This window comes from Lepisma saccharinum, chromosome 29 (genome assembly GCF_977018435.1).
Source record: "Lepisma saccharinum chromosome 29, izLepSacc3.1, whole genome shotgun sequence".
NCBI lineage: Eukaryota > Metazoa > Arthropoda > Insecta > Zygentoma > Lepismatidae > Lepisma > Lepisma saccharinum.
In genome coordinates this window covers 23,526,916-23,554,059 of record NC_139257.1, presented here as the reverse complement: position 1 = coordinate 23,554,059, position 27,144 = coordinate 23,526,916, and the positions used below count along the sequence as shown (strand labels likewise).

General features: G+C 38.7%; 1 protein-coding gene across 1 annotated transcript in view; it reads right to left on the bottom strand.

The window, feature by feature from the left end:
• Window positions 1-27,144, bottom strand: part of LOC145981249 (secretin receptor-like) — a 645,142-nt gene that overhangs the window by 45,838 nt on the left and 572,160 nt on the right. Inside the window, exons 4-6 of the mRNA XM_083114400.1 lie at window positions 4,221-4,314; window positions 3,708-3,820; window positions 2,065-2,217 (exon numbers count right to left, since the gene is read on the bottom strand). Of these exons, the coding sequence (XP_082970526.1) occupies window positions 2,065-2,217; window positions 3,708-3,820; window positions 4,221-4,314 (360 nt within the window). The remainder of the gene's footprint in view (window positions 1-2,064; window positions 2,218-3,707; window positions 3,821-4,220; window positions 4,315-27,144) is intronic.

Sequence of the window (27,144 nt, the reverse complement as noted above, 5' to 3'; positions counted from 1 at the left end):
AACACGTGTAGAAAACACATACTTCTTTTGTGATATTCATCTTTTGTTTGGAACTTTTCTTGATATTTTCAACGATTTACGCCTCCCCGATGGCAGGGTGGTAACGTCTCCGCCTTGTAATCAATGGGTCCGAGGTTCAATACCTTGTGGAGGCACATAGTGGTTCGGATCTTACTTTAAGCTGTAGGTCCAGTCCCGATTAGGTTGGCATAAAGTGGACTTAAAGGGGAACTCCAACGGTTTACTGGATATCGGTGAAAACTGAAATTGTTATTGGGTACTGCAAGCATCGTAGGAAGAAATTTCGTTGCTTTGGCTGTGAAGCTACTATTTCATGCATTTGATACTGGTCATTGAACCTTTCACAGGAAGAACAGTGATGAATATTAGGATCCTGAGTGTGATGACACAGGAGGAATGTTTCACAAGTAAACTTGGTGCCACATTCTCCAAGAAAAACACAAGAAAGGTGGGGCCAGATTCATTCATAAGAGAGATCGAATTTTAGTAGTGTAGGGGCTCTCAGCATACTCAGGAAAGTTCAATGTAGCCATATGAACTACAGCGTGAGTGCAACGACCTGTGAATCAAAATTTCCCTGTTTCGAAACTCGCTTCCTGGAACAGGGAGGTCCAGAGCCCATTATTCCCCGTAAATCCTTTGATCCGATTTGTAACTTTTATATCCCCTCAAATAAATTGACGATGCATGATGCTGCATCAAAGTTTTTAGTTGCTAAAAACAAATACTGTTTTTGTCTACAAAACTACTACATTGTACTCACTACACTCACTTAATCTCTGATAATATTATAAGACCGTAAAAACTCACTAAAATGAGTGCAAAGAATATATTTTTCTGAATAAATGTTTTCTTTTGTACAATCTGTGAAAAACTATCATGAAAATAGGCATAACATTTTTACAAAATTTAATATTATTTTGTGAATATTATTTTCTATTGGGGGTACGAGGTTATGCAAAATCGAAGACTAATATTGGTAAACGCTGTAAGTGCCACAATAATTCAAATACCGTTTTCCACGTTGAACTGTGAAATGTACCATGCTTTATAATGTGGTAAACGTGAAATGTGGCTGGTAGCCCTCTAGATAGTTCAAAGGACGTGTAAAAATGTCACTAGTGTGCATGTTCTTACGGGCTGATGCGCGGAACAATACGATTTCCCTTTCGTTTTTGGCACTTACAACGTTTACCACTTTTAGTCCTCAATTTATTTTTAAAATTGAAAGCTATGAACGAGTGTGTTCTAAAAAGGAATGGGTCATGTTTACATATATATATATATATATATATATATATATATATATATATATATATATATATATATATATATATATGTTTATGTGTTTGTCGATTCATATATTTTTTTTACAATTAACAATCTTATTCGTGTTCAGTAGACGAATAATAAGTTGTGGGATTTTCAACAATAGATATACGCTCTATGTAAGATAAAAATAAACGTTAACCTAGTTCGTAAGGAATAGTTTTCCTTTATTGTCAGTTAATGAGTTTATTCATAATGTTATAACTATAATTACATCAAATGAAAATCGTATTCAAGAAATAAATTGAAGGAGACTTAAATTGAGTACATATGCTAGGATTCCGGTTTTTAACATACCTGACAGATCTTTGATCGATTTCTCAAACAAAACATGTAGATTAATAAAAGACATATCCAGACTCTAAGTTCAGCAATTGCTATATAAGCCAAACATGTATAATTTAAAAGTTATTTGTTTAAAATTAAGTAACATTCGTGGCAAACTACAGTTTGGATAGCTTAGTTGTCTTGAATAGTGTTTGTTTCAAACGAAATGGTTAGTAGAATTGTCCATCCACAGCTAAGGGTCAAGTGCATATACTATAAATTTGTAACGTTAATATTATTGAATTAAAAAAGTATAACTTAGTAAGTTTCCTCTTTTGAGCTAATATCACAAAATATCTTGATAGTAGAACAAGTTAACAATTGATACTAGGTGTCAAAGAAATTTCAACAGTTAATAAAATACTTTTTAGCAACAATATCACTTACCAGGGCAAGTGTTACATTGTGAACCGCATCTATGCCAACAATGACATCTACTTCTGGGTGGGTGTAACACATGGAGAAGTTCGTCCATACAGACTTTGTTTCTTCATTGTAGAACCACGTCCCGTTAGGGGTGCAATACTTGCTAGCGTTCTCCTGAAAGATAAGAAAGGTTACGGTACGGTAGATCAGAGACCTAATACTGATAGCTTCATATCTTCATAGGCTTTGATGTTCCAGCTTTGTTTCATATTGTTTCTGGTCTATTGATGCATTTGAAAGTGCCTATAAATGCATATAGTTCACAGTGTTGCCTAAATGTGCTTTTATGCATTTCTTGCTACTTCCGCTCAATTTCATTTAACCATCAATCCTAATCGTCGCGATTAGTAACAAGTTCATGTTCATCGCTTATTTTTGTGCCTCTTAAAATCTATAGTGCCCTTTTAAGTACATATTTTTCAAAATCTTAGTGCCTTGAAATACTTATTACTTTACCACAAAGTTATGAAAATTCTTAACTCCAGACTAGAATTAACTTATTGCATAATCGTTAAGTCTACAGCTCTTGTGTCCAATAGAGTACTGCATGAGACCATTTTCGCTCGCTCGTCCTCCTACAAAGGAATATCATTTCAATGTGATAATAATCGTAGATACATATACAGTCCAGCCAGGGAAGACAAAACTCACTGGAAAAGTCTATTCCAAACGTGAGAGGCGAAGCAGGTAAAAGTACTACCCTACAATTGGTTTCGTAACGTTCCCTATATGGATGGCTTTTTCTTTTAAAAAAAAATTCTGAACACATCCATAATTCGTAAACACGTCTCCACTTACTTTCGCGGCGATGTTACTACGTTTGAAACTTCATTTATGTCTCTGCAGCAAATTATTTTCACGGAACTCCTTCCTTCCCAAAATGCTATTGCTGCCACAGACCGGAAACGTGAGTCATGGATCAAATTGAAGCCAAACATTTCGAAGCCAGGGGATACTAACATGGCGGCGAACATAACTTCACATTTCTACTTGTAACAACTATTTTGAAGATTTCAATTTTTAAGTTTACTAAGCAGTATATAACTTTACACATTACACTTCACAAGTGAGTACAAATCATTTATTCATACAAAATTAGAACTTAAAAAGTTCTAATGTACACCTCCGCCATATTTCTACTACCGTCAGGACTATAAGCGGCTTAAAAAATCTCATCATTTCCACTCTGTAGTTAGAGGTCTATGGTTGCTGTCAGTAGGACTGTATGTAAAACATTCGACCTGGCAGTTTCAGCCCACAATCATAATTTCATTTTCATACATTACTGTGTATTGGTAAGATAGACTAAACTACATTTTAACATGGAGATGATGATTATGTTCACTTAAGTTTCAATTTCACTTCACCGAATCATATTTTGAGGCCCCACTACCACGGACAAATTACGGTTATTACTACTGGGCTTCGAGTGTAAACGGCTCGTTTTGCCTGATCGAGCGTTATTGGCTCGAGCGAAGAAGCTCTCAATTCCGTACGCTATCTAGCGTCGACCGTGCGAACAATTTGGCTCTCGAACGAAATTCTCTCCCTGCAGCACTCTAGTGTCCAACGTTAAGGAAATAGTTAAATCAAATAGCACAGACCTGGATGTTCAAACCCAGTATAAAGGGGGGACAAAGCAACTTCTGGAGAGATCCAGAAGGACTCCTAGGCCAGCACAGGAGGCCATCCCATGTTGTGCTGCAGAATGCACCATCTGAAAAAGAAAAATTAACAACATTTAAATTTTAACGCTTTACCTCACTTACCAAATGTCAAGGTTTCTTGACAATTTCCTGTTAAATGCTTAATTTTTTATATACAATCTCATAGAATGTGACCCAAGGATATACATTTCATTTTCAAAAGATATTTAAACTTGACGTTTTCGAAAATGTTAGAGATTACAATTTTTGTGAACAGCTAAAAACACATTTTTAGAAAATTGAAGCTTTCTGCAAACCAGAAGAAATGGGTCTCAAATAAGCTTTAATGTGAACTAAACACACACTCCATCTATTGACGACTTATTAAAACACACTCAAGTTGATGACCATAAAGGCACATGTTATCATGTCTACATGCAGTGTAGATATTCATTCAGATATGCTGCTTACCATATGATAATCCCGTTTCGTTGCTTATCCTTTCGAGGCATTCGTTTTGTTTTTCTAGAAGCTTTTGGTTCTGTTCTTCCTCGCTCCACACGTGCTGAAAGAGAATATATTTCCGTTACATAATTCACTTAAGATGTTCGGCAGAAATAAACTTATCCTAATATCAAATACTACATATCGCCTCGTGAAACAAGTATCCTATTTGACATCTCATTTCTACCTCTTTAGGATAATCGCGACGGTGAGGATTAATAATGATGAATTGTTGTTTTAAGAACACTTTATGCACAGCAAGGCTAAACGGGACTAGACCTACAGTTTAAAGTGGGATCCAAACCACTGTGCCTTCACCGCGTATCGAAACTCGGACCCCTTCATTACAGTACGACGATGTTACAGGAACACCATCAGTAAGGCCGGGTACATGTTCGGCTGTTAAGTTCCTTCTGTCAGCTGTAGGGTCAGTCCCGATGAGTCTGTATGCTCATAAAGTTGATGTGATACAAGCTTTGGCCTTGTAAATAACTGACTTCAATCCTTGATAACTAACAGAGATCCCGGGTTCGAATCTCGGCCTCGGCATTGGTATGCTTTCTGGGTGTTCATTAATTTTATCACATAATAAATCATCCTCATCTTTGGGAATAGCCAAAAGTGAAAAAAGGCGAAGTAAGATAAACCAAATCAATCAACCAATGGATAACTAACAATACCAGTGACTCAAAAATTTAACTGGAAGTAGATCCGTACCCAGGGGAGGGGCCATGGGGGCCATGCCCCCCTCGAACTATCAAATATTTAAATATGAAGCTATAAAATCTATGAAAAAAAACATTGACAATTTTTCTAATTTGTAAAAAATTCAATTTTATCGCATAAATGAATGTGTTCATTGTGTGGAGAGGCAGGCTTCAGAAGTCTTGTGTACCAAGAGAAAATAATTTATTAATATATTATTTTCTAATCATAGAATTATCATTACTCTTCAATGACTGGCGCTGGAGCAAGAAAATTAAAGGAAATTTTGAAACATTGTTACTTTAAGGAACACAGAACTATTCGAATACTTCTGAGAATTGAATGTAAACAGTAAGCACTAAGCTGTACGCCATGTGACAACCTTTGTCTGTAAACGACTGTGTGGATAATTGTTGTGTGCGGGGGTTATCAGTATAGGTGCTTTTTGTGAGAGTGTTTCTTCATGAATTTCATCATACCATCGGTCATCCTCATAGTCGCGATTAGACAAACTTGTCAGAAAAGCAACGCAAAAGTAACATAATTCAATCAACCACACAGTATTTTTTATCTTTTCTTTATCAAAAGCTTTCGACACAGTATCACATAATCAACTTCTGAAAAAATTGAATCACTATGGAATAAGGGGTATAGTAAACACCTGGTTTAGATCTTACCTGCAAAATCGTAGTCAAGCTGTAGAGATCTTACATGTAGAAGGGACAATGCTTCTTCCCATATATCTAGGCTAGAAGAAGTGACATGTGGTGTTCCTCAAAGCTCTATTCTAGGGCCAATACTATTTACCATATACACAAATAACCTGCCCTCTAACTTACCCTCAGTTAAAACTACCTTATATGCAGATGACACAAGCATTGTGCTAACTGGCAAAATGAACACATTCTAAATTCAAATATAAAAAACACCTGAAACGAACTCTGCAAATGGTTCCCCACAAATAAGTTCACGATAAATAAAAACTTTCTTCTTTTCTTTAATTTTCCTCTTTTCTGTCCTTTTCCTATTTTCTCTGTTTTCCTCTTTTCTTTCCTCTTCCTCTTCTCTCCTTTTCTTCCTTTCTTTCCTTTCCTCTTTTCTTTCCTTTTCCTCTTTTCTTTCCTTTTCCCTCTTTTCCTCTTTTTTCTCTTTTCCTCTTCTCTCCTTTTCTTCCTTTCTTACCTTTTCCTATTTTCTTTCCTTTTCCTATTTTCTCTGTTTTCCTCTTTTCTTTCCTTTTCCTCTTCTCTCCTTTTCTTCCTTTCTTTCCTTTCCTCTTTTCTTTCCTTTTCCTATTTTCTTTCCTTTTCCTGTTTTCTATCCTTGTCCTCTTTTCTCTCTGTTTCCTCTTTTCTCTCTTTTCCTCTTTTCTTTCCTTTTCCTCTTTTCTTTTTTTCCTCTTCTCTCCTTTACTTCCGTTCTTTCCTATTCCTCTTTTCTCTCTTTTTCCTCCTTTCTTTCTTTTTCCTCTTCTCTCCTTTACTTCCGTTCTTTCCTTTTCCTCTTTTCTCTCCTTTTCCTCTTTTGTTTCCTTTCCCTCTTTTCTTATGAAAGCAATGGAATCAAGTACCCAATAAAAGGGCAAAAAACAAAATTCTTATTACGACATTGTTTTTATTCAATAAATGAATTACTAAAATTTGTAAATATTAAGTTACATAAATTGTCAACAAAGAAAGATTATACTATTTTATATTATCATATACGAAGTATGCACTATATGCTATTATTGTGCGTAAATTATTATTAATCGGTTCTGTATATATTTTGCATTCTTCCACTTTCTGCCGTGTTGTATAAGTTACATATTTGATTTTACATTTTATTTTACAGTAAAAAAATTCTTTGCTTATTATTCTGCTCGCCTTAAATATTGTATGTAATGTCATTCCCATAGTGTCTCTTCCTTTACTTGGATTTCCTTCATGTGGAAGTTCTTCAAAATCATAACTGTAATTCTTGTCTATAATTGTATTAATATTTTATTACTGTATGTATTGTTATATGACGATTTCCATGGATCTACTCCCTCCCCTTTAAAAAAAATCCTGGCTACGACCCTGACTGGAACCTACATATCCCGTTTACATTGTGACATGTGTATAATACGAACTTCCCAGCAAGCCTCGCGACCCTTTCTTCGGTACGTGCGTAAGAAACGGAAAAAAGTTAATGTCACTCGCTTGAAGTTCCGGGAAAGTAGCAGCCGGTACTGAAGGCTCAGAAAAGAACAATTGAAACTGACGCGAAAATTCCGAGAATAAAGTATGAGATAGGAATTCGACAAAAAACGTACTGTCGAACGAACAACTTCTCGACAATACTTCCTCCTGCAGAGAAATATTTCACACATCTTCACTCCGTTTAATACGAGAATCTGTCACATCCCATAGAAAACAAAAGATAAACAACTTTCTACAACTTTAGACAAGGCTACTCAATTGCGAAGCATAGCAAAAGCCTGAAATTAGAACGATTGGACAATTGTTGTCTGAAATAAGAACTATTGGACAATTGTTGTCTGAAATAAGAACTGTTGGACAGTCGTTGTCTGAAATAAGAACTGTTGGACAATTGTTGTCTGAAATGAGAACGATTGGACAATTGTTTAAAATAAGAACCATTATCTTGTGTTAACCAAGAGACCAACCCCGATTAACAGGCAAATAAGAACTGATAAAGGTACCTTAATTTAGATATTACAGACAATTACAGAAATAAAGGACAAGAGAAATAAGAAGGAAGAAAGACGTTCGAAAAGGAGCAATACAAATTTATAAATAGAATTTAGAATTTTAGCCCATAGAAAAGGTCAATAAAAACTTAAAAAACAGTGAAAATGCAACGTTAGGAAGACAACAAATATGGAAAATACGAATTTTGCAATAAACTAATATAGCGAAAATATAATTTTAAAAACACTAAACCGAAAAATTTACAATAAATGAAAACACTAGTGAGACACAATTCAAACTCAGAATTCTTAAAGGACAAGAGAACAAAAATATCAAAGAAAGAGGCATGATTAGAAGGGCAGTACTAAAAATACCTTAGGGATTTAGAGAGGCACTGAATAAGGAGATGTATATTTTCAAAGATACTAAAGCAGAAGGAACTCTCAATAAAACAAATCTTTACATGCTATTTTCCTTCATGAAAGCTTTCTCTATCGCTGTAAAATTGCGAATATTTTCTCTTTGGTGAGTGAGACGATTATATTGCCATCTCGTGTGGGATCAGACTTCACATATTAATCATAGTCATATTTTCTGTTTCTTAACTTGCTCCTTTGTTTCCGTTGCTGAATTCATAGAGATTTGCGAGACAAAAAGTCCTCGACGAGAGATTATATTAGAAGGACCGTACTAAAAATACCTTAGGGATTTAGAGAGGTACTGAATAAGGAGATACATACTTTCAAAGACACTAAAGCAGAAGGAACTCTCAATAAAACAAAGCTTTACATGCTATTTTCCTTCATGAAAGCATTTCTCTATCGCTGTAAAACTGCGAATATTTTCTCTTTGGCGAGTGCAACGCTTATATCGCCATCTCATGTGGGATCAGATTTCACATATCGATAACCACTCAAATAACCCCTTTATACTCATATTGGTCTCCCCGATGGCGTAGGGGTAGCGTCGTCGCCTTGTAATCAAGGGGTCTCGGGTTCGATACCCGGTGGAGGCACATAGTGGTTCGGATCCCACTGTAGGTCCAGTCCCGATTAGCCTTGCTGTGCATAAAATAGACTTAAAACACAAACTCAATCATACTCGTATTTTCTGTTTCTGCCAATGCTTCTGCTGCTGAATTCATCGAGATTTGCGAGACAAAAGTCCTCGACCGTACTAAAAATACCTTAGGGATTTAGTGAGGCACTGAATAAGGAGATATATATTTTCAAAGACACTAAAGCAGAATGAACTCTCAATAAAACAAAGCTTTACATGCTATTTTCCTTCATGAAAGCATTTCTCTATCGCTGTAATACTGCGAATATTTTCTCCTTGGCGAGTGAAACGCTTATATCGCCATCTCGTGTGGGATCAGACTTCACATATTGATTACCACTCAAATAATCCATCTGTATTCTCATATTCATATTTTCTGTTTCTGAACTTGCTCCTTTGTTTCTGCTGCTGAATTCATAGAGATCTGAGAGACAAAAAGTCCTTCACGAGAGATTATGGGTCGATGCCAGCTTTAGTCCTCATATTACACTGAAAATATTCCTCGCCTCCGTTTCAATATGTTTGAGGTGATTTTTCTCTACCATTCCTCTGGACTTTATTCTTTGGAACATCGCCATACGATCTGTTGGAGCATCACATTTCTATAACGTAACGTTTATCTGTGTTGAAGCGATCATGTTCTGGAAACTATCCAGAAGAAATCTTCCAGAAATTTATCAGTGTTGCCAACCACAACGTGTTATGAAAGTGGATCACAGATGGTAGCACATTTAATATTTTTAAAAATAACGATTAAAATTATTACTCTAACTACATAGTTCAAAGTAGTGAAATATAGTTTACTAATTAATTCACTTTTGTATCATTGTAAGTGATGCATACATATTTTAGTAAATGTTACAGTCACATACTTAATTTTTTGAAAACTTGCGAGTAATATTATTTTCCTCTTCTATTTTTAGATTGATCTACGACTTCATTTCACTCTCAGACAGTGATGTGCCGTAGACTATAAGTTTACGTCTACATTCGTTGTCTACACGTAATCTACGCGTAGATTACATTGGGTTGTAGTTTACATAAACTACGTAGACAATCTAAAGTGCATTAAAATTAATTTTCAAGGGTTTCATGAAAGGAAAGTGACATTTTCAACTATACTGGTTCCTAACGAAATGAAAAGAATCCTATTTACAACAAAATTTCTCTTCTCTTCTATTATCAACTATGGAAGAAGATAAATAGTATGCAAAGAACAACAACAGATGGCAGTCGTGAGGCAAGAGTGGTCTTTTTCCATAAAACACTAGAATATTTCCTATATTAGGTTTCTTCCTAGGTGAGAAATTGTTCGAATTTGAAGGAAAGAGTATGAAAAGTTCTCTTCACACATCAGCAACTGATACGCAGTATAATTTTCTTTGAATTCCATGGCGTCCTTTGCTAAGTTATCACCTTTGGCTATGTTGTTTACATAGATTACGTAATCTACGTATATAAAATAGTCTACGTGTAGAATGTAGACTATCGTTGTTTACGCGTAGACGCACATCACTGCTCTCAGATAATTATATTTTCGAGTATATAGATCACGTATGAATAATTCTTAACTGCGGTAGTGGATATTCACTGTAAGGCAAATGTAGTCATTTTTTGTCATTTATTGCAGTACGGTTAACGCAATGAGCTATATATTAGCGTTTGAAAGGAAATCGTTACTTGTACCAGTTACGGGTTACTTTTGAATCTAAAATTGTTCGGTAGTTTAAGTAAGTTGTGGACTTTATGGCACTGCTAATTCACTTATTCCCAGGGACAACAATAGACCTAACCTGATTAGAAATGCAGTTTATTTCATTTTGAGAATTTTTTTACTCTAACTAGCTAAATTGCTAACTCTAAGTAGCTACTTTTAAAAATTATAAGTAAGTTAACCATAGCTGAAACAATATTCTGTAATAGAAGTAACGTTATCGACAGTTACTTTTCTGCAATAGAAGTTACGTTATCGAGAGTTACTTTTCTGCAATAGAAGTAACGTTATCGACAGTTACTTTTCTGCAATAGAAGTTACGTAATCAACCGTTACTTTTCTGTAATAGAAGTAACGTTATCAACAGTTACTTTTCTGCAATAGAAATTACGTTATCGAGAGTTACTTTTCTGCAATAGAAGTTACGTTATCGAGAGTTACTTTTCTGCAATAGAAGTAACGTTGTCGACAGTTACTTTTCTGCAATATAAGTTACGTTATCGACAGTTACGTTTCTGCAATAGTAGTAACGTTATCGACAATTACTTTTCTGGTCAGAATATTTTATGATTTTAGTTATGCAACGTTAGAGTTGTTCTTTGTAACGATAAGGAGCTGGACCACGTATAATGTGACGGGTGCAAAATAGCCAAAGTGCTGACGCACACAAAAATGTATTATCAAATCAAAAAAGTTACTTTTCTTCAATAGAAGTAACGTTATCGAGAGTTACTTTTCTGCAATAGAAGTAACGTTATCGACAGTTACTTTTCTGCAATATAAGTTACGTAATCAAGAGTTACTTTTCTGCCATATAAGTTACGTAATCAACAGTTACTTTACGACACTTAACTTGTTAATTTGAAAATTTGTAGCGTGGGGAAGAGCTAAATTTGGCAACTCTGTTTCGAACTATGTATCTTTTCTGGATGCTAATGTGAAAGGTCTGTCATGGCTTAAGGCAAAGAAGCGAGACTTTACATGCTAAATTTAGAACATACGCTTTATTTCTAATGGAGCGAGGGTACTTCCATTTATTGGAGTGGGTTGTGGCATTCATTTCTAGTTAGAAAGAAGTTACTGTTAAGGGAGTGGAACTTGTCAATCTTGGAATGAGAGAGAAAGAAACAGGTGCCGTGGTCGGCATACGAAAAATTCATTCAAGCAAAGCTGACTCCTTGTACCATTATTTATTTGTTTTAATAATATAAATATATGAAAACTTATATTAATGTATTTGTCCTAGAAACATAAATGTATGTCTTCATATAGTTATTTTAGTGCAAATTATGATTAATTTTCTTAAACACAAATTACATTGATTTTCCATCAGAAAGTAACTGTAAAGTTAGCTTATAGTTACTTCTTGAACCGAGTAACTGTAGCTTTAGTTACTTTTTGATCCGAGTAACTGGGAACTGTAAATCAGTTACTTTTTGAACCGTGTAACTAGTGTCGTGCGATGAGCGCACGTACATCGAGCGCACACTACTTGACAACCGTATATAAACAACCTCGTCACATAAGGTTAATGACTTTCAATCAGACTTGGTCACATACAGGCAGCGAAGAAGGTTGTCAGTTCCAGTATATTTCTCTTTCATTTTCTGGAGGAGTAGGTAAACGTTGGGATTCGGTGCTCCAACGATCCTGTTGAACTTTGTGTTCCACCCTTCAACCGGATTATTTGCCCGGTGTCTTTGACCGGAAACGTTCCATACATTTATTGGTATCGTATCAAACAGTTTACCAAACTCTTGCTTGTAGATGGCGTTGACTGGCGTCGAAAGGTCCTCTCTGGCTCTTTTCCTGTAACTCATACTTCGTTTTTTCTACTTCCGACTCAGCAACATTTGGCACACACTCATGAGGTGTCGATTCCAAAACATCGTTGTTCGATGACGTTTTCACTGAACTCTCGCACATGAGTTGGCGTTCCTTCACACATCACCAGTGGATAATGTTCTAAGTTAAACGGCGAACACAGTACCGATATCCGTCGAGCAGAAGACTAGAAGACGGTTTCTGTTCTGTGTACGCTCCAAATACCGTGCGCTCGTTAAACTGCTTCTGTTCTGTGTGCGCTCGATAAACGGCTTCTGTTCTGTGTGCGCTCCAAATACCGTACGCTCGATAAACGGCTTCTGTTCTGTGTGCGCTCCAAATACCGTGCGCTCGATAAACGGCTTCTGTTCTGTGTGCGCTCCAAATACCGTGCGCTCGATAAACGGCTTCTGTTCTGTGTGCGCTCCAAATACCGTGCGCTCGATAAACGGCTTCTGTTCTGGGTGCGCTCCAAATACCGTGCGCTCGATAAACGGCTTCTGTTCTGTGTGCGCTCCAAATACCGTGCGCTCGATAAACTGCTTCTGTTCTGTGTGCGCTCCAAATACCGTACGCTCGATAAACGGCTTCTGTTCTGTGTGCGCTCCAAATACCGTACGCTCGATAAACGGCTTCTGTTCTGTGTGCGCTCCAAATACCGTGCGCTCGATAAACGGCTTCTGTTCTGTGTGCGCTCTAAATACCGTGCGCTCGATAAACGGCTTCTGTTCTGTGTGCGCTCCAAATACCGTGCGCTCGATAAACGACTTCTGTTCTGTGTGCGCTCCAAATACCGTACGCTCGATAAACGGCTTCTGTTCTGTGTGCGCTCCAAATACCGTGCGCTCGATAAACGGCTTCTGTTCTGTGTGCGCTCCAAATACCGTGCGCTCGATAAACGGCTTCTGTTCTGTGTGCGCTCCAAATACCGTACGCTCGATAAACGGCTTCTGTTCTGTGTGCGCTCCAAATACCGTGCGCTCGATAAACGGCTTCTGTTCTGTGTGCCCTCCAAATACCGTGCGCTCGATAAACGGCTTCTGTTCTGTGTGCGCTCCAAATACCGTGCGCTCGATAAACGGCTTCTGTTCTGTGTGCGCTCCAAATACCGTGCGCTCGATAAACGGCTTCTGTTCTGTGTGCGCTCCAAATACCGTACGCTCGATAAACGGCTTCTGTTCTGTGTGCGCTCCAAATACCGTGCGCTCGATAAACGGCTTCTGTTCTGTGTGCGCTCCAAATACCGTGCGCTCGATAAACGGCTTCTGTTCTGTGTGCGCTCCAAATACCGTACGCTCGATAAACGGCTTCTGTTCTGTGTGCGCTTCAAATACCGTGCACTCGATAAACGGCTTCTGTTCTGTGTGCGCTCCAAATACCATGCGCTCGATACACGTGCGCTCGACGCATAATCCTGTAACTCGGTAACCTTTTAAACCGAGTAACCGTAACTTAGTAACTTATTGTAACTGGAATTTTGCCTCAGTTAATTTTTGAACAGAGGAACTTTAATGATCCGAATGAGTAGAACTTAAATGAGTTACGTTTTGAAATTCAACAGTTACTTTTGGACCGAATTATTTTAGGAAGTTACTTTCCGTAAACTGCAACATAGTCAGGGGTGCATGTTCGAATCCAAGTAATGTATGGCCCTTTCTTTTTGTTTATGCGTTTATTGATTCACCTTCGTTGAAATTAACCTGAAAATGTAGAAAATGATGGCACAAAACCAAAATTGCAAATGAATGGAACTTAACTAAAGCAACTATTTATACGTTTTCTGTATATCGGTATATTTTAGAATCCTCTTTCTTCTAGTTAACTTTCTTCATTATACTTCATAACGAATTCACTTTAGCTCAACACAACATACATACCATTGCCATAGCAATATACAGGGTAATTCAAAATGAATGGTGCAACTTTACACAGTTATTATGACGTTACTATTTATGATAGAAAAGTAGACAAGTCATCAATATAAAGGAAAGCTCTGGAAGTTTTATTCCCATCTAGCGGGCTTATTCTGCTTAGCCGATGCTCCACCAGGATCGCCAGTGTCGCAAAATGGCTAATGACCAGTAGAAGGCGTATTGTGTGTTGGAGCTATCGAGAACTGATTCAATCACAATGGTGCAAAGACATTTCCGCATGGGTTTTGGTAGGAATGCATATGTTTCACCCTTCCGAAAGATTTGCCAAAGTTACAACTGCGAATTGTTAGTGCCTTGGAAACTGTTGAAAATGACTTGCTGTCTCGTGTATAGCAAGTACTTGATTATCGTTTGGACCTTTCCCGCGTTGCACTTGGTTCCCATGTTGAATCTTTATAATGTGAGTCATGTTAGTAAAACTTCCTAAGTTTTTCTTTATATTGATGTCTTGTCTGATTTTCTATCATAAATAGTAACGTCATAATAAAGTTACATCATTCATTTTGAATTAACCCGTATAATTAACTCGACTTAATGAAAATTAGTATGCCGCATTTGGAATACCCGTCACTATGTCCGCAAGTCTGGTATGCTTGTCTGACAACTCATGTGTCCTCTTGCTACACGATTCAACTTTTGAACAGATATGCCAGTATGGATGGGCCTCCCCGATGGCGCAGTGGTAGCGTCGTCGCTTTGTAATCAAGGTGTCCCGGGTTCGATACCCAGTGGAAGGACATAGTGGTTCGGATACCACTTTAAACTGTAGGTCCAGCTCCGATTAGCCTTACTGTGCATAAAGTGGACTTAAAATTCCAAATCAATCCAATCCAAGCCAGTATGGATGCTCCGAAGTTTTGGGGTAGCATTCTCAACCTTAGCTATCCGTGGAACTGTCATGCTAAGGACGAAACATAGTTCTGTCAAGTTGGGTAATGTGAGACACTTGATGCATGCAAAATGCAAAGTTGCAGGTAGAGTTGTGAGGAGTTTTCACAAAGGCAAGAGTCACCGTGTTTCCTGGATGCTTTGTGCTAAGCTCGCAACACTGCCGAGTATGTCTGTCATAGTATCGTGCCCAATTGTGTTCGTTTTATACGTAGACTGAGTCTGCAATTTCATAACAGGCTAACAATTACGTAATGCACAACGAATATACGAGGGTCGGAGAGAAAGTAGTGGTAACACTGCTGTCAGGTCGCGTATGAGCAAGAGAGGGCGTTGCTGTTCCCAGTACATATAGGGAGAAAGCATAGCTGTTCAACGCGCTCAAGCTTGGAGAGCCAATAGTGGGAATAAACAGGCGCGTGATGCTTTATCAGATGAAGTGTCTGCATCGTAGCGATTAGATTTTTTTAAAAAATTGCTCTATTCTGTTTTTTATAAGATATATATATACCCGGGAAACCATACACCGTAGCGATTAGTCTAAAGAGACAGATAAGCGACGTAAAATATGAAAATTTTGTCAACCTAGACATTTATCGTCGCATTTCTGTTACTTTTGGCTAATCGTGAAGATGAATAATGAATAATATATTAAATTGATAAAGGGACACACATAAAGAATAGTAATGTCTACTCTGAAACTCGTATCGGTGAAATTCGAAAGTTGGCCACTTAAAAATATATGAAGTTGATCTGTATGAAATTATCTATTGCGTGATTGATTGATATTGTTTGATTGATTCGCTTTATATTTTGTGCCACTTTTGGCTAATTTGCTTTGATTGGTTGATTGATTTGTTTTAAGTCTACTTTATGAAGAGTAAGGCTAATTGGGACTGGACCTACAGTTTAAAGTGGAATCAGAACCACCAGGTATCGAACCCGGGACCCCTTGATTACAAGGCGACGACGCTACCACTGCGCCATCGGGAGGCCATTGGCTAATTTGCGAAGATGGGGATGAGTGATGATATGATGAAATTGATGAATGAACATTCACAAACATCCATGCCAAGGCCGGGATTCGAACCCGGGACGCCTGGCGTTGTAGCGCGATGTGATAACCACTCCGCTGATTTTGATATTGTGGACACTTCAGCACATAGGCTATGTTTGTCCTTCTCGCAATACGGGGATAAGCCCCTTAAGTAAAACAAAATTTATGTGCTGATCCAGTATCGTGCTATTATTTGTGTGTGTCCCTTCATCAATTTAATCTATTCATCACTCAGCTTCGCGATTAGCCAAAAGTAGCAGAAATGCGACGCTAAATGACAAAGGTAGACAAAATTTTATTTTCTAGTTATGATTATTGAGTAAGACTTGGCAACACTGTTCCTGTGTACTCCCTTGATGAGTTCCACGTTAACTTTCAAGTGTGGTTTGATTGATTGATTGATTGATTTGGTGTTTTAAGTCCACTTTATGCACAGGAAGGCTAATCGGGACTGGACCTACAGTTTAAAGTGGGATCCGAACCACTTGTGCCTCCACCAGGTATCGAACCCGGGACCCCTTGATTGCAAGGCGACGACGCTACCACTGCGCCATCGGGGAGGCCCTCTCCAAGTGTGGAGTGTATCCAGTTCTGTTTTGATTGGCAATACTATAATTGCTCTCATGTGTTACATAAGTATACATGTTTGTCGACGAAGGACATTTCAGAAACTTTAGACTAATCTATTTTTGGCCCGGATCAAATTGAAATGAATTTCTCAAAAATAGACACGTTTTGTAATCAATTTATAAATTGAATAATATCGCTGGGTTAGGTTAAATTTAGGCCAGACCTCTAACAAGAAAATAAGATATCTGTGTTAGAACCTTCCTTATTCAATTTCTAAAACTAATTTTTATTCAATCATTCCTTACAACGACCTAAAACTATTGTAAGCTGATTCTGTAAAGGGGAACTCAACACACAGAAAAACTAAGGCTGTAAAGGGGAACTCAGCACACAGAAAAGCTGAGGCTGTGAAGGGGAACTCAGCACACAGAAAAGCTGAGGCTGTGAACGGGAACTCAATACACAGAAAAACTAAGGCTGTAAAGGTGAACTCAAAACACAGAAATAATTAGCATGAACATAATTTATCAGAATCTGAGAGGAGTTCGATCAAAAACCAAACAGTTCTTTTTAAGTGTATTGAGTAACAATTACGACGTGGTCTTGTGCACGGAAACGTGGCTAAATTCTTCAGTTTCAGATTCCGAACTACTCGACGATAGATATAGCGTGTTCAGGTCAGATCGCAACACGTTAGAAACTGGCAAAACACTAGGTGGCGGTGTCCTCATCGCCATAAAGAGAAAATTTAATCCTGTAATGGTCGATGCTCTTTTACACGAACAAAGCATTGGCAGTTTAATTACAAAGTTTAAAACAGAATCTGGTCGCGATTGTTACGTGTGTGTAGTGTATATTCAACCTGCATCTCCCGTGGACGTATACGAGAACTTCTTTAGTCATATAACTGCACATTATCCTCTGGGGAGCCCGTTGGTCATTGCAGGTGATTTCAACATCCCTGAAATTAAAAATTCTAACACTGAGTTGCTCACGTTAGGCGCACAATGTCGGGAACTGAAATATTTCCTCGATTTCAACGACCTCAAAAGCAAAAATTCCATCCAGAACGCCAATAGTAGAACTCTCGACCTAGTCTTAACAAATATTGAAAATACTAAAATATTTCGCCAAGAGCCTCTGGTAAGCGAAGATAAACACCATCCGGCTCTAGGAATAACTTTAACACAAACCATGCCTAAACAAACAGCTTTAAATCCAAACATCCAACGATATAATTTCAAGAAAGCAGATTTCATTAATTTGTATCGGAAACTCGAATTAGCTGACTGGGACCAAATAAAAGAATGCGAAGACGTAGATATTGCCGTTGATAAATTTTACGAAATAATCGAAAGCATTTTTAATGAATGTGTTCCACGCTCTCGCTCCTCTGTAAAAAAATCTTACCCATGTTGGTTCACGCGGGAAATTATTAAAAATCTGAAAGCAAAATCACGTCACCACAAAAAATGGAAACAAAGAATGGGAAATGTAACACATCACGAAATTAAGTATAAAACTTTAAGAACGAAATTAAAATGGGAAATCAGTAAAGCTTACCAAAACTATATTGAAACTTCAGAAATCAATCTTGCTCACGATACTAACCAGTTTTGGTCCTTCATTAAAAATCAAAGAAAAAATCCACCCGTGCAGCCAACTAAGTATAATGATAAAACCATTGACGATAATGAAAGTATCCAAGATCTCTTTGCAAAGTATTTTGAATCCGTATATTCCAAAGAACCATCTATCTACAAAGATCCGCATCCTAATGTAAACATGAACTCACTTCCTAGTATCTTAAATATCTCTGAAATATCACTAAATGAAATTGAGGAAGCCATTAAAAAACTGAAACCTAAAAAATCCGCCGGCCCTGATTCAATCCCCCCTTATGTAATTAAAGGATGTTCGGAAATTCTTAAGTACCCTCTTCACACCCTTTTCAACTTGGCTATCAGAACTTCGAGATTTCCAGCAATATGGAAAACAACAGAAATCTGTCCGATTCCCAAAGCCGCTGATAAGGCTGACATATGTAACTACAGGCCTATTGCAAAATTGTCAGTACCAGCAAAACTCTTCGAGCAGATAATATACAAACATATATATTTTCATATTAAACCCATTCTTTCCCCCAAACAGCACGGATTTGTCCAAAAACGCTCAACCGTAACCAATCTTGTCGAACTGACAAGCTACATTGCACCCAGTATAGCTAATAAAGGGCAAGTTGACGTTTTATATACAGACTTTTCAAAGGCATTTGATACAGTTCACCACGATATATTAATACAGAAATTTGCCAACAATAGCCTTTCTCCTCCACTTATTACCCTTCTTTCTTCCTATCTGCAGAACCGCCGACAATATGTCGTGTATCAAGGCTGCAGATCAACCGAATTCGTGGCCAGTTCGGGAGTTCCACAGGGGTCGAACCTTGGTCCCTTGCTATATTTAATTTTTATAAACGATTTGCCAGAACTACTCACAAAATGTGAGACATTAATCTTTGCTGATGATGTTAAAATATACAAAAATATCGAAAACGCTGATGACTGTACAATATTACATGAAGAGCTGAATAACTTGCTTCAGTGGTGTGAAATTAATAAAGTCAGCCTAAACCTAAAGAAATGTAAACTTGTATCATTCACCCACAACAGACACCCTATCCAACATTCATACACTATTTCTAATGTGTTAGTACAAAGTGAGAATATAGTTACCGACCTAGGGGTCACTTTTGACCAAAAGTTAACATTCCAATCACATATTTCCCGCATTTTAAGCGAAGCTCACAGAAATTTGGGATTCATAATGAGAATGGGTCATCAATTTAGAAAAAAGGAAACGTTTCTCTTACTATATTATACGCTCGTCAGATCTAAACTCGAATATGCTTCTCTTGTTTGGAACCCGCAATTCAAGAAAGATATCGAAAAATTAGAAAAGCTTCAAAATAAATTTCTCAGATATCTACTATTTAAACTTGATGGTACATATCCAAAACTCACTCCTAGCAACATATTACGCGAAATCTTTAATATTCCGTCACTCGACGAAAGGAGGCAAACAAGTCATTTCTCTCCAAGCTTATCAATGGTAAAATAGATTCTTTTAATCTGTTGTCGAATTTAAATTTTTATGTGCCAAACTGTATGTTAAGGCCCAGAACTGATCTCTTTCAAATCCCCCTTGGAAGAACCAAAATGACCGAAGCTGAACCCATGAGGAGAATGTGCAAGTTATTTAATTCAGTTTCTAAGAATAATCCAAGCGTAGACCTATTTAAATGTAATTGTAACATAAGATCTAATCGCTGAATTTCTGTATGTTTTGTTTTGTTTTGTTCATTGAATTTTGGTTTTCATTCAGCTTGTAAGGTTATATCCAACAGTTTAGCTTCATTTATTATTGTATTGTCTCTGTGTTCCCTTTGCTTCTATAATCTAATAATTAATTTCTTCTCACAATTGTTTTTAAACGTAAAATGTATATTGCGTCATTCATATTTCTTGTTAATTTTCTTAGTTATGTTCTTGTTTATGTAATGGTGTCATCCCATATTGAACACTGTAATTGGGCATGCGCCTGTTGTGTTTCAATTAAATAAATAAATAAATAAATAAATAAAGGGGAACTCAGCACAGAAAAGTTGAGGCTGTAAAAGGGAACTCAGCACACAGAAAAGCTGAGGCTGTAAAGGGGAACTCAACACACAGAAAAGCTGAGGCTGTAAAGGGGAACTCAGCACACAGAAAAGCTGAGGCTGTGAAGGGGAACTCAGCACACAAAAAAGCTGAGACTGTGAAGGGGAACTCAAGACACAGAAAAGCTGAGGCTGTAAATGGGAACTCAACACACAGAAAAGCTGAGGCTGTGAAGGGGAAATCAAAACACAGAAAACCTGAGGCTGTAAAGGGGAACTCAGCACAGAAAAGTTGAGGCTGTAAAGGGGAACTCAGCACACAGAAAAGCTGAGGTTGTGAAGGGGAACTCAGCACACAGAAAAGCTGGGGCTGTAAAGGGGAACTCAGCACAGAAAAGTTGAGGCTGTGAAGGGGAACTCAACACACAGAAAAGCTGAGGCTGTAAAGGGGAACTCAACACACAGAAAAGCTGAGGCTGTAAAGGAGAACTCAGAACATAGAAAAGCTGAGACTGTAAAGGGGAACTCAACAGACACAAAAACTGAGGCTGTAAAGGGGAACTCAACACACAGAAAAACTGAGGCTGTAAAGGGGAACTCAACACACAAAAAAGCTGAGGCTGTAAAGATGAACTCAAAACACAGAAAAGCTGAGGCTGTAAAGGGGAACTCAACAGACACAAAAACTGAGGCTGTAAAGGGGAACTCAACACACAGAAAAACTGAGGCTGTAAAGGGGAACTCAACACACAGAAAAGCTGAGGCTGTAAAGGGGAACTCAAAACACAGAAAAGCTGAGGCTGTCAAGGGGAACTCAGCACACAGAAAAGCTGAGGCTGTGAAGGGGAACTCAGCACACAGAAAAGCTAAGGCTGTGAAGGGGAACTCAACACACAGAAAAGCTGAGGCTGTAAATGGGAACTCAACACACAGAACGACAAACTCAGGACACCACAACCCTACAGAGGATTATACTGGCCGTAGGTCCAGGCGCCAAGACAAATTGTACATCACTATTATTATTACTCATTATTCCACACTCTGTGTTGTTATAAGAAATGAATTTATGATGATATAAAGCAAATGCTGTCCTCTACTTATTGAATTACTTTTGCCGTTGGGTGTACTAAGTAGGGTTGCATTTTTTGTGCCTTACCAGAAGGTCGCCATTTACACCCCAAGACATTACTTGAATCACAATTCTCCATTTTTAACACCTAGACAAAACTTCATGGCTCAAGAACCCTGCTAAGCAGCTTTTTCATTAGATGACGCATTGTCAGCGCATGGTCCCATCGCCGCTGTTTTCTGACTTTCGAGATCGGAGCCTGCTACTTCTTTTCAAGCAGCTCCCCAATTATGCTCACAATACTGGGTCAACACCTAAATTTTGGACGCTCCCATAGGGGATCGAACCCAGAACCGCTCGCACCAAAGGCAGGAGCGCTAACCATTTAACTACGCAAGTCTACTTTTGTAATAAATCATTCACTTTATTGAAAATTTTAACCCAGCCATATTATTCAATTTATAAATTGCTTTCAAAACGTTTCTAATTCTTAGAAATCCATTTCAATTAGATCCGGACCAAAAACAGATTAATCTCCAACTAACTAGAATCGAAATTTGGTTTCTGAAATGTCCTACGTCGACAAACATGTATAATTATGTAACACATGAGAGCAAATATTGCATTGCCAATCAAAACACAATTGGATACACTCCACACTTGGAAATTAACGTGGAACTCATCAAGCGAGTACACAGGAACAGTGTTGCCAAGTCTTGCTCAATAATCATAACTAAAGTATAAATCACCAACCCTGAGACCTTCTATAAACAAACCGTCTCACCGATTCGATGTATTACTCCTTCCCGCACGTATAGAACTCGCCATGTTGAAAGTGGCACTACTTCCTTGTTGTTCACATGATTATCTTTAGAAAATAACCAATGTTATAAAATATCGTTATGTACACAAATCTCTAAGCTCATTGAAAGTTACAAAGCATATTCCTACAAAATGTTCACACTTATCTTGCCTTGCCATGTCACAAAGTTATTTTACGAAGTGCACTATATTTGGCGGAACAAAAATCGTTATTAGGATGCTTGTCAAAGTTTCCATCCACAATAAATTTACGAACTTTCTTTGTCTTGTTTTGATCATCATCATCAATATATTTATTGGACTTACAGCATTGCATATGGCTGTTTATGCCCGTTATATATTTTATTTACATAAGATACAATTTACATAAAATCTACAAACAAATTTCAAAAACACTCCTATCTATATCAAACCTCAGAAATATACATTACCATGTTATATAATTTTGTCTAAAAAATGCAAGTAAAATATATTCAATTCGCATGCAAGGAAAAAGCCAAATTTATTGGAAATAATTACTGGTGCAAAGAGTTAACCATAAAGGTGAAGCAATAAGTACAAAAGAAAGAGCATTGGGTTTAAAGTGAGACGTCATTTGAGGCAGCGTATCCCATACTACAAGGTAACCAAAAAAGTTATTACCGTTTTTGACGTCCCATTAATCATGCGCTCACAGAGAGGAAACGAAATGACGCACATGCCTGCCAAGCGATCGGGAGTTAGTCTGACCATCGACTGTCAGTAATACAGGCACCTTGCGCACACACAGCAGTCATAGCTCGTCCAGTGTCGAAGAGAAATGGAGATATCGAAGCAGCTTGTTCGCGTGTGTTTGTTGTATGACTTTAAAGTGGGCCTCTCAGCAGCCGCATCAAGTCGCCGCATTTGCCAGGCATTTGGGGAGAATGCCGTGAACGAACGCACTGCCAGGCATTGGTTCCAGAAATTCCGTTCGGGAGATGTGAGCCTTTCGGATGAACCTCGCAGCGGACGACCACATGTGTTGGATGACGAGGCCCTGAAAGCAGCCATCGAGGAGGACAGTTGTCTAACGTGTGATGAACTTGCAGAAAGGTTCCATGTTTCCGCTGAAGCAGTCAGACTGCACCTGCATGGGATAGGGAAGTCATACAAGTTAAGCAAGTGGGTACCCCACACATTGTCGGCAGCCAACAAGGAACAACGAGTGACAGCCTGTTTGTCCTTGATCACTCGGCACCTGAACATACCCATATTTGATCGCTTGCTCACTGGTGACGAAAAGTGGGTCGTCTATGACACTCCTAAGCGTACAAGACATTGGTTGTCGCAACCTGACCCTGTTCCTCACACCTCAAGATCACCTCTGCACCCACAAAAGGTTATGCTCTCTGCATGATGCAATTGTCGGCAAGTGGTGCATTACGGGCTCCTTCCACCTGGTCAGACCATCACTGCTGGCCTCTACTCTCGGCAGTTGCAAAGGGTGCGCCGTGCATTGCGGCAGAAGGAGCCGGCATTGGTGAATCGCAAGGGTGTGCTGTTCCTGCACGACAATGCCAAGCCACATGTGGCAAAGAGGACCCGGTAGACCCTTCAGCAACTTGGCTGGGAGACACTGTGCCATCCACCATATTCACCGGACCTTGCACCAACAGATTACCACCTGTTTCATTCCCTCTACAACCACCTTCGTGGGAGATCCTTTGCAAATGAGGGAGACCAGCGGAACGCACTCACGGACTTCTTTGCATTAAAGCCCGCCGAGTTTTATCACCAGGGTATTGTGCAGCTGCTGGAACGTTCACAAAAGGTGTTGGATGCTGATGGAGATTACTTTGAAACCTAAAGGTACGTACCGTCCACTGTATTGCTCTTTGTTTATCACTGCTCTAGAACGGCAAGAACGTTTTTGGTTACCTTGTACAAATTGGCCGTTGTTTTACCTTACGTAACGAATCCTGTAACAACGCTGGATTGGTGTGCTTTACTTCTATGAGTTCGCAATGCTTTCTGCATGCACGTGGTTTTGTTTACAAGGTCTCAGGGTTGGTGTTTTGAACTTTAGAAAATTTGGAGGGGGAGGATTTGTGACGCGAACTTGCATCACTCGCTAATTGGGTTGTATTGTTAGCAGATTTCTGGTTCTCAAAAGGATTGAGCAAACAGACTGGAATTGTTTACGGGTCAAACGCACCCCCTTCGTATTACGACGTAGGTTGGTGGGACAATGATGTAATTATTTGCAGACGCAAGAACTTCATTCAAGGTTATCGCACTTAACAAATGGGGGGGGGGGACATCTCTGTTTATTGAGCATCTGTTCATTGACCGACACGTGGATTTTCTTTATCTTCTGTTTCTAAACAAAGAATGTTTTTCTTCTGTGGATTTACGGGTGTGTTATCGTTGCAAGAATTCAACTTATCCGACCGTTTGGCGTAGTGGTTAGCACAGTGGGTCTGCCATGGGTGTTCATTGTGAGTGTCCCTTCAGCAGTTTCGCATAACTCGTCCTCATCTTCGCGAGGTGCCTCCCCGATGGCGCAGTGGTAGCGTCGTCGCCTTGTAATATGTGGTCCCGGGTTCGATACCCGCTGGGGGCACATTGTGATTCAGATCCGGCTTTGAACTGTAGGTCCAGTCCCGATTAGCCTTACTGTTCACAATGTGGACTTAAAACACCAACTCAATCGCAATCATCCTCGCGATTAGCAAAAAGTGACAGAAAAGCTAAGTATGGTCAATTAAAATTTAAACTCCGTGGTAAGTGTGAAAATTTCCGTTCCGCGCGAGTTAGAGAGAAATTCAACATTAACATTCCAAATTAAGCCTTTAATGGGGAAAAAAAGTATTTTATAAACCTGATCGGATCCCATAGCTGATCGGATCCCACATTAAACTGTAGGTCCAGTCCCGATTATCCTACCTGAGGTAAAAAGTGGACTTAAACAATAACAACAATACAAAACTCTTCTTCTTGAGTGCTCAAAGAAGAGATTGGTTTGCGCCTTGTAATCGAGGGGTCCCGGGTTCGATACCCGGTGGAGGCACATAGTGGTTTAATCCCACTTAAAGCCTGTACGTCCAGTCCCGATTAGCCTTACTGTGTATAAAGTGGACTAAAAACACCAACTCAATCAATCAATAAAGAAAAGTGATTGGTTTGCTCAAATTATTTTCCATTAGAACAAAAATTGCCCCTCTCCCTTGCTATTTACTGCCTTCTCAATGGCGCAGAGGTAGCGTTGTCGCCTTGTAATCAAGAGGTCCCGGGTTCGATATCCGCTGGGGGACATAGTGATTCGGATCCCACTTTAAACTGTAGGTCCAATCCTGATTAGCCTTACTGTGCATAAAGTGGACTTAAAATAACAACCAATCAATCAAGCCCTGTTATTTCCCTCCTCACAGGAACATCTGGAAAGGGGGGGATTCGAAACGAACCGTCGACCACCTTGAAATTATCATATTTCGTATCAAATTACAGGGAAAACACAATGCTTATTACTATTATTAAATCAATAACCGAAATTAAGTGTTCATTAGGATTCAACACAATAAATTAAATTTAAAAATGCGTCGGACGGAAAAAAGCACGAAACAAATCACAAATCCATGTTTTCATATCCTGTCATTTACTCACTAAATGGATTCATGAGATTTCAAAATTCAAAAAAGAATTGATGTAGGAGGTAACAAGACGTAAACTTAATGACTAAATTCCTCTCTATTGTCAGATTTTTCTTGAAGAGGGTGTGTAGAAGTTCATAACAAAATAAAATATATCTCAATATATTAAATTCAAGAAATATTTTTAAAAAATTAAGAAAAATTGTTGCGTCGGATATCCTTTAGTATAGTGCCTCTAGGGGAACTCTGTCCCATATCAATCAATCCCTAATAAAAGAATAGTTTATTATTATCGTCATTAGTACAATCTTCAATTTTATGTCATGGTCTGACTTCCCTACAAAAACATGCTTTTGTCTGTACCTTTTAACTTCATCTTTTCCTTCTCTTCTTTATCGTTGGTTCTTATGTTGTTCTTACTTTCTTGTATTTCTTCGTATATCTCTGTCTTCTGCTCAAGTCTCCGTAGCTTTCAAAATTCACATCCTGAGCGATTTGTCTGAAATGTATTTGGATGATTTCTCTCACCCGGGGCTTTATAAGACAGAGAATCCTGAATATACATCATTTGGTGAAGGTTTCTGGTCCCCATGATTGGGTGAGTGAAGATAGAGAACCCTGAATTTACTCCTCTTGGGGAAAGTTTCTCGTCCCCATGATTGGATGAGTGAAGATACAGAACCCAGAATTTACTCCTCTTGGGGAAAGTTTCTCGTCCCCGTGATTGGGTGAGTGAAGATACAGAACCCTGAATTTACTCCTCTTGGGGAAAGTTTCTCGTCCCCGTGATTGGGTGAGTGAAGATACAGATCCCCGAATTTACTCCCCTTGGGGAAAGTTTCTCGTCCCCGTGATTGGGTGAGTGAAGATACAGAACCCTGAATTTACTCCTCTTGGGGAAAGCTTCTCGTCCCCGTGATTGGGTGAGTGAAGATACAGATCCCCGAATTTACTCCCCTTGGGGAAAGTTTCTCGTCCCCGTGATTGGGTGAGTGAAGATACAGAACCCTGAATTTACTCCTCTTGGGGAAAGTTTCTCGTCCCCGTGATTGGGTGAGTGAAGATACAGAACCCTGAATTTACTCCTCTTGGGGAAAGTTTCTCGTCCCCGTGATTGGGTGGGTGAAGATACAGAACCCTGAATTTACTCCTCTTGGGGAAAGTTTCTCGTCCCCGTGATTGGGTGAGTGAAGATACAGAACCCTGAATTTACTCCTCTTGGGGAAAGTTTCTCGTCCCCGTGATTGGGTGAGTGAAGATACAGAACCCCGAATTTACTCCCCTTGGGGAAAGTTTCTCGTCCCC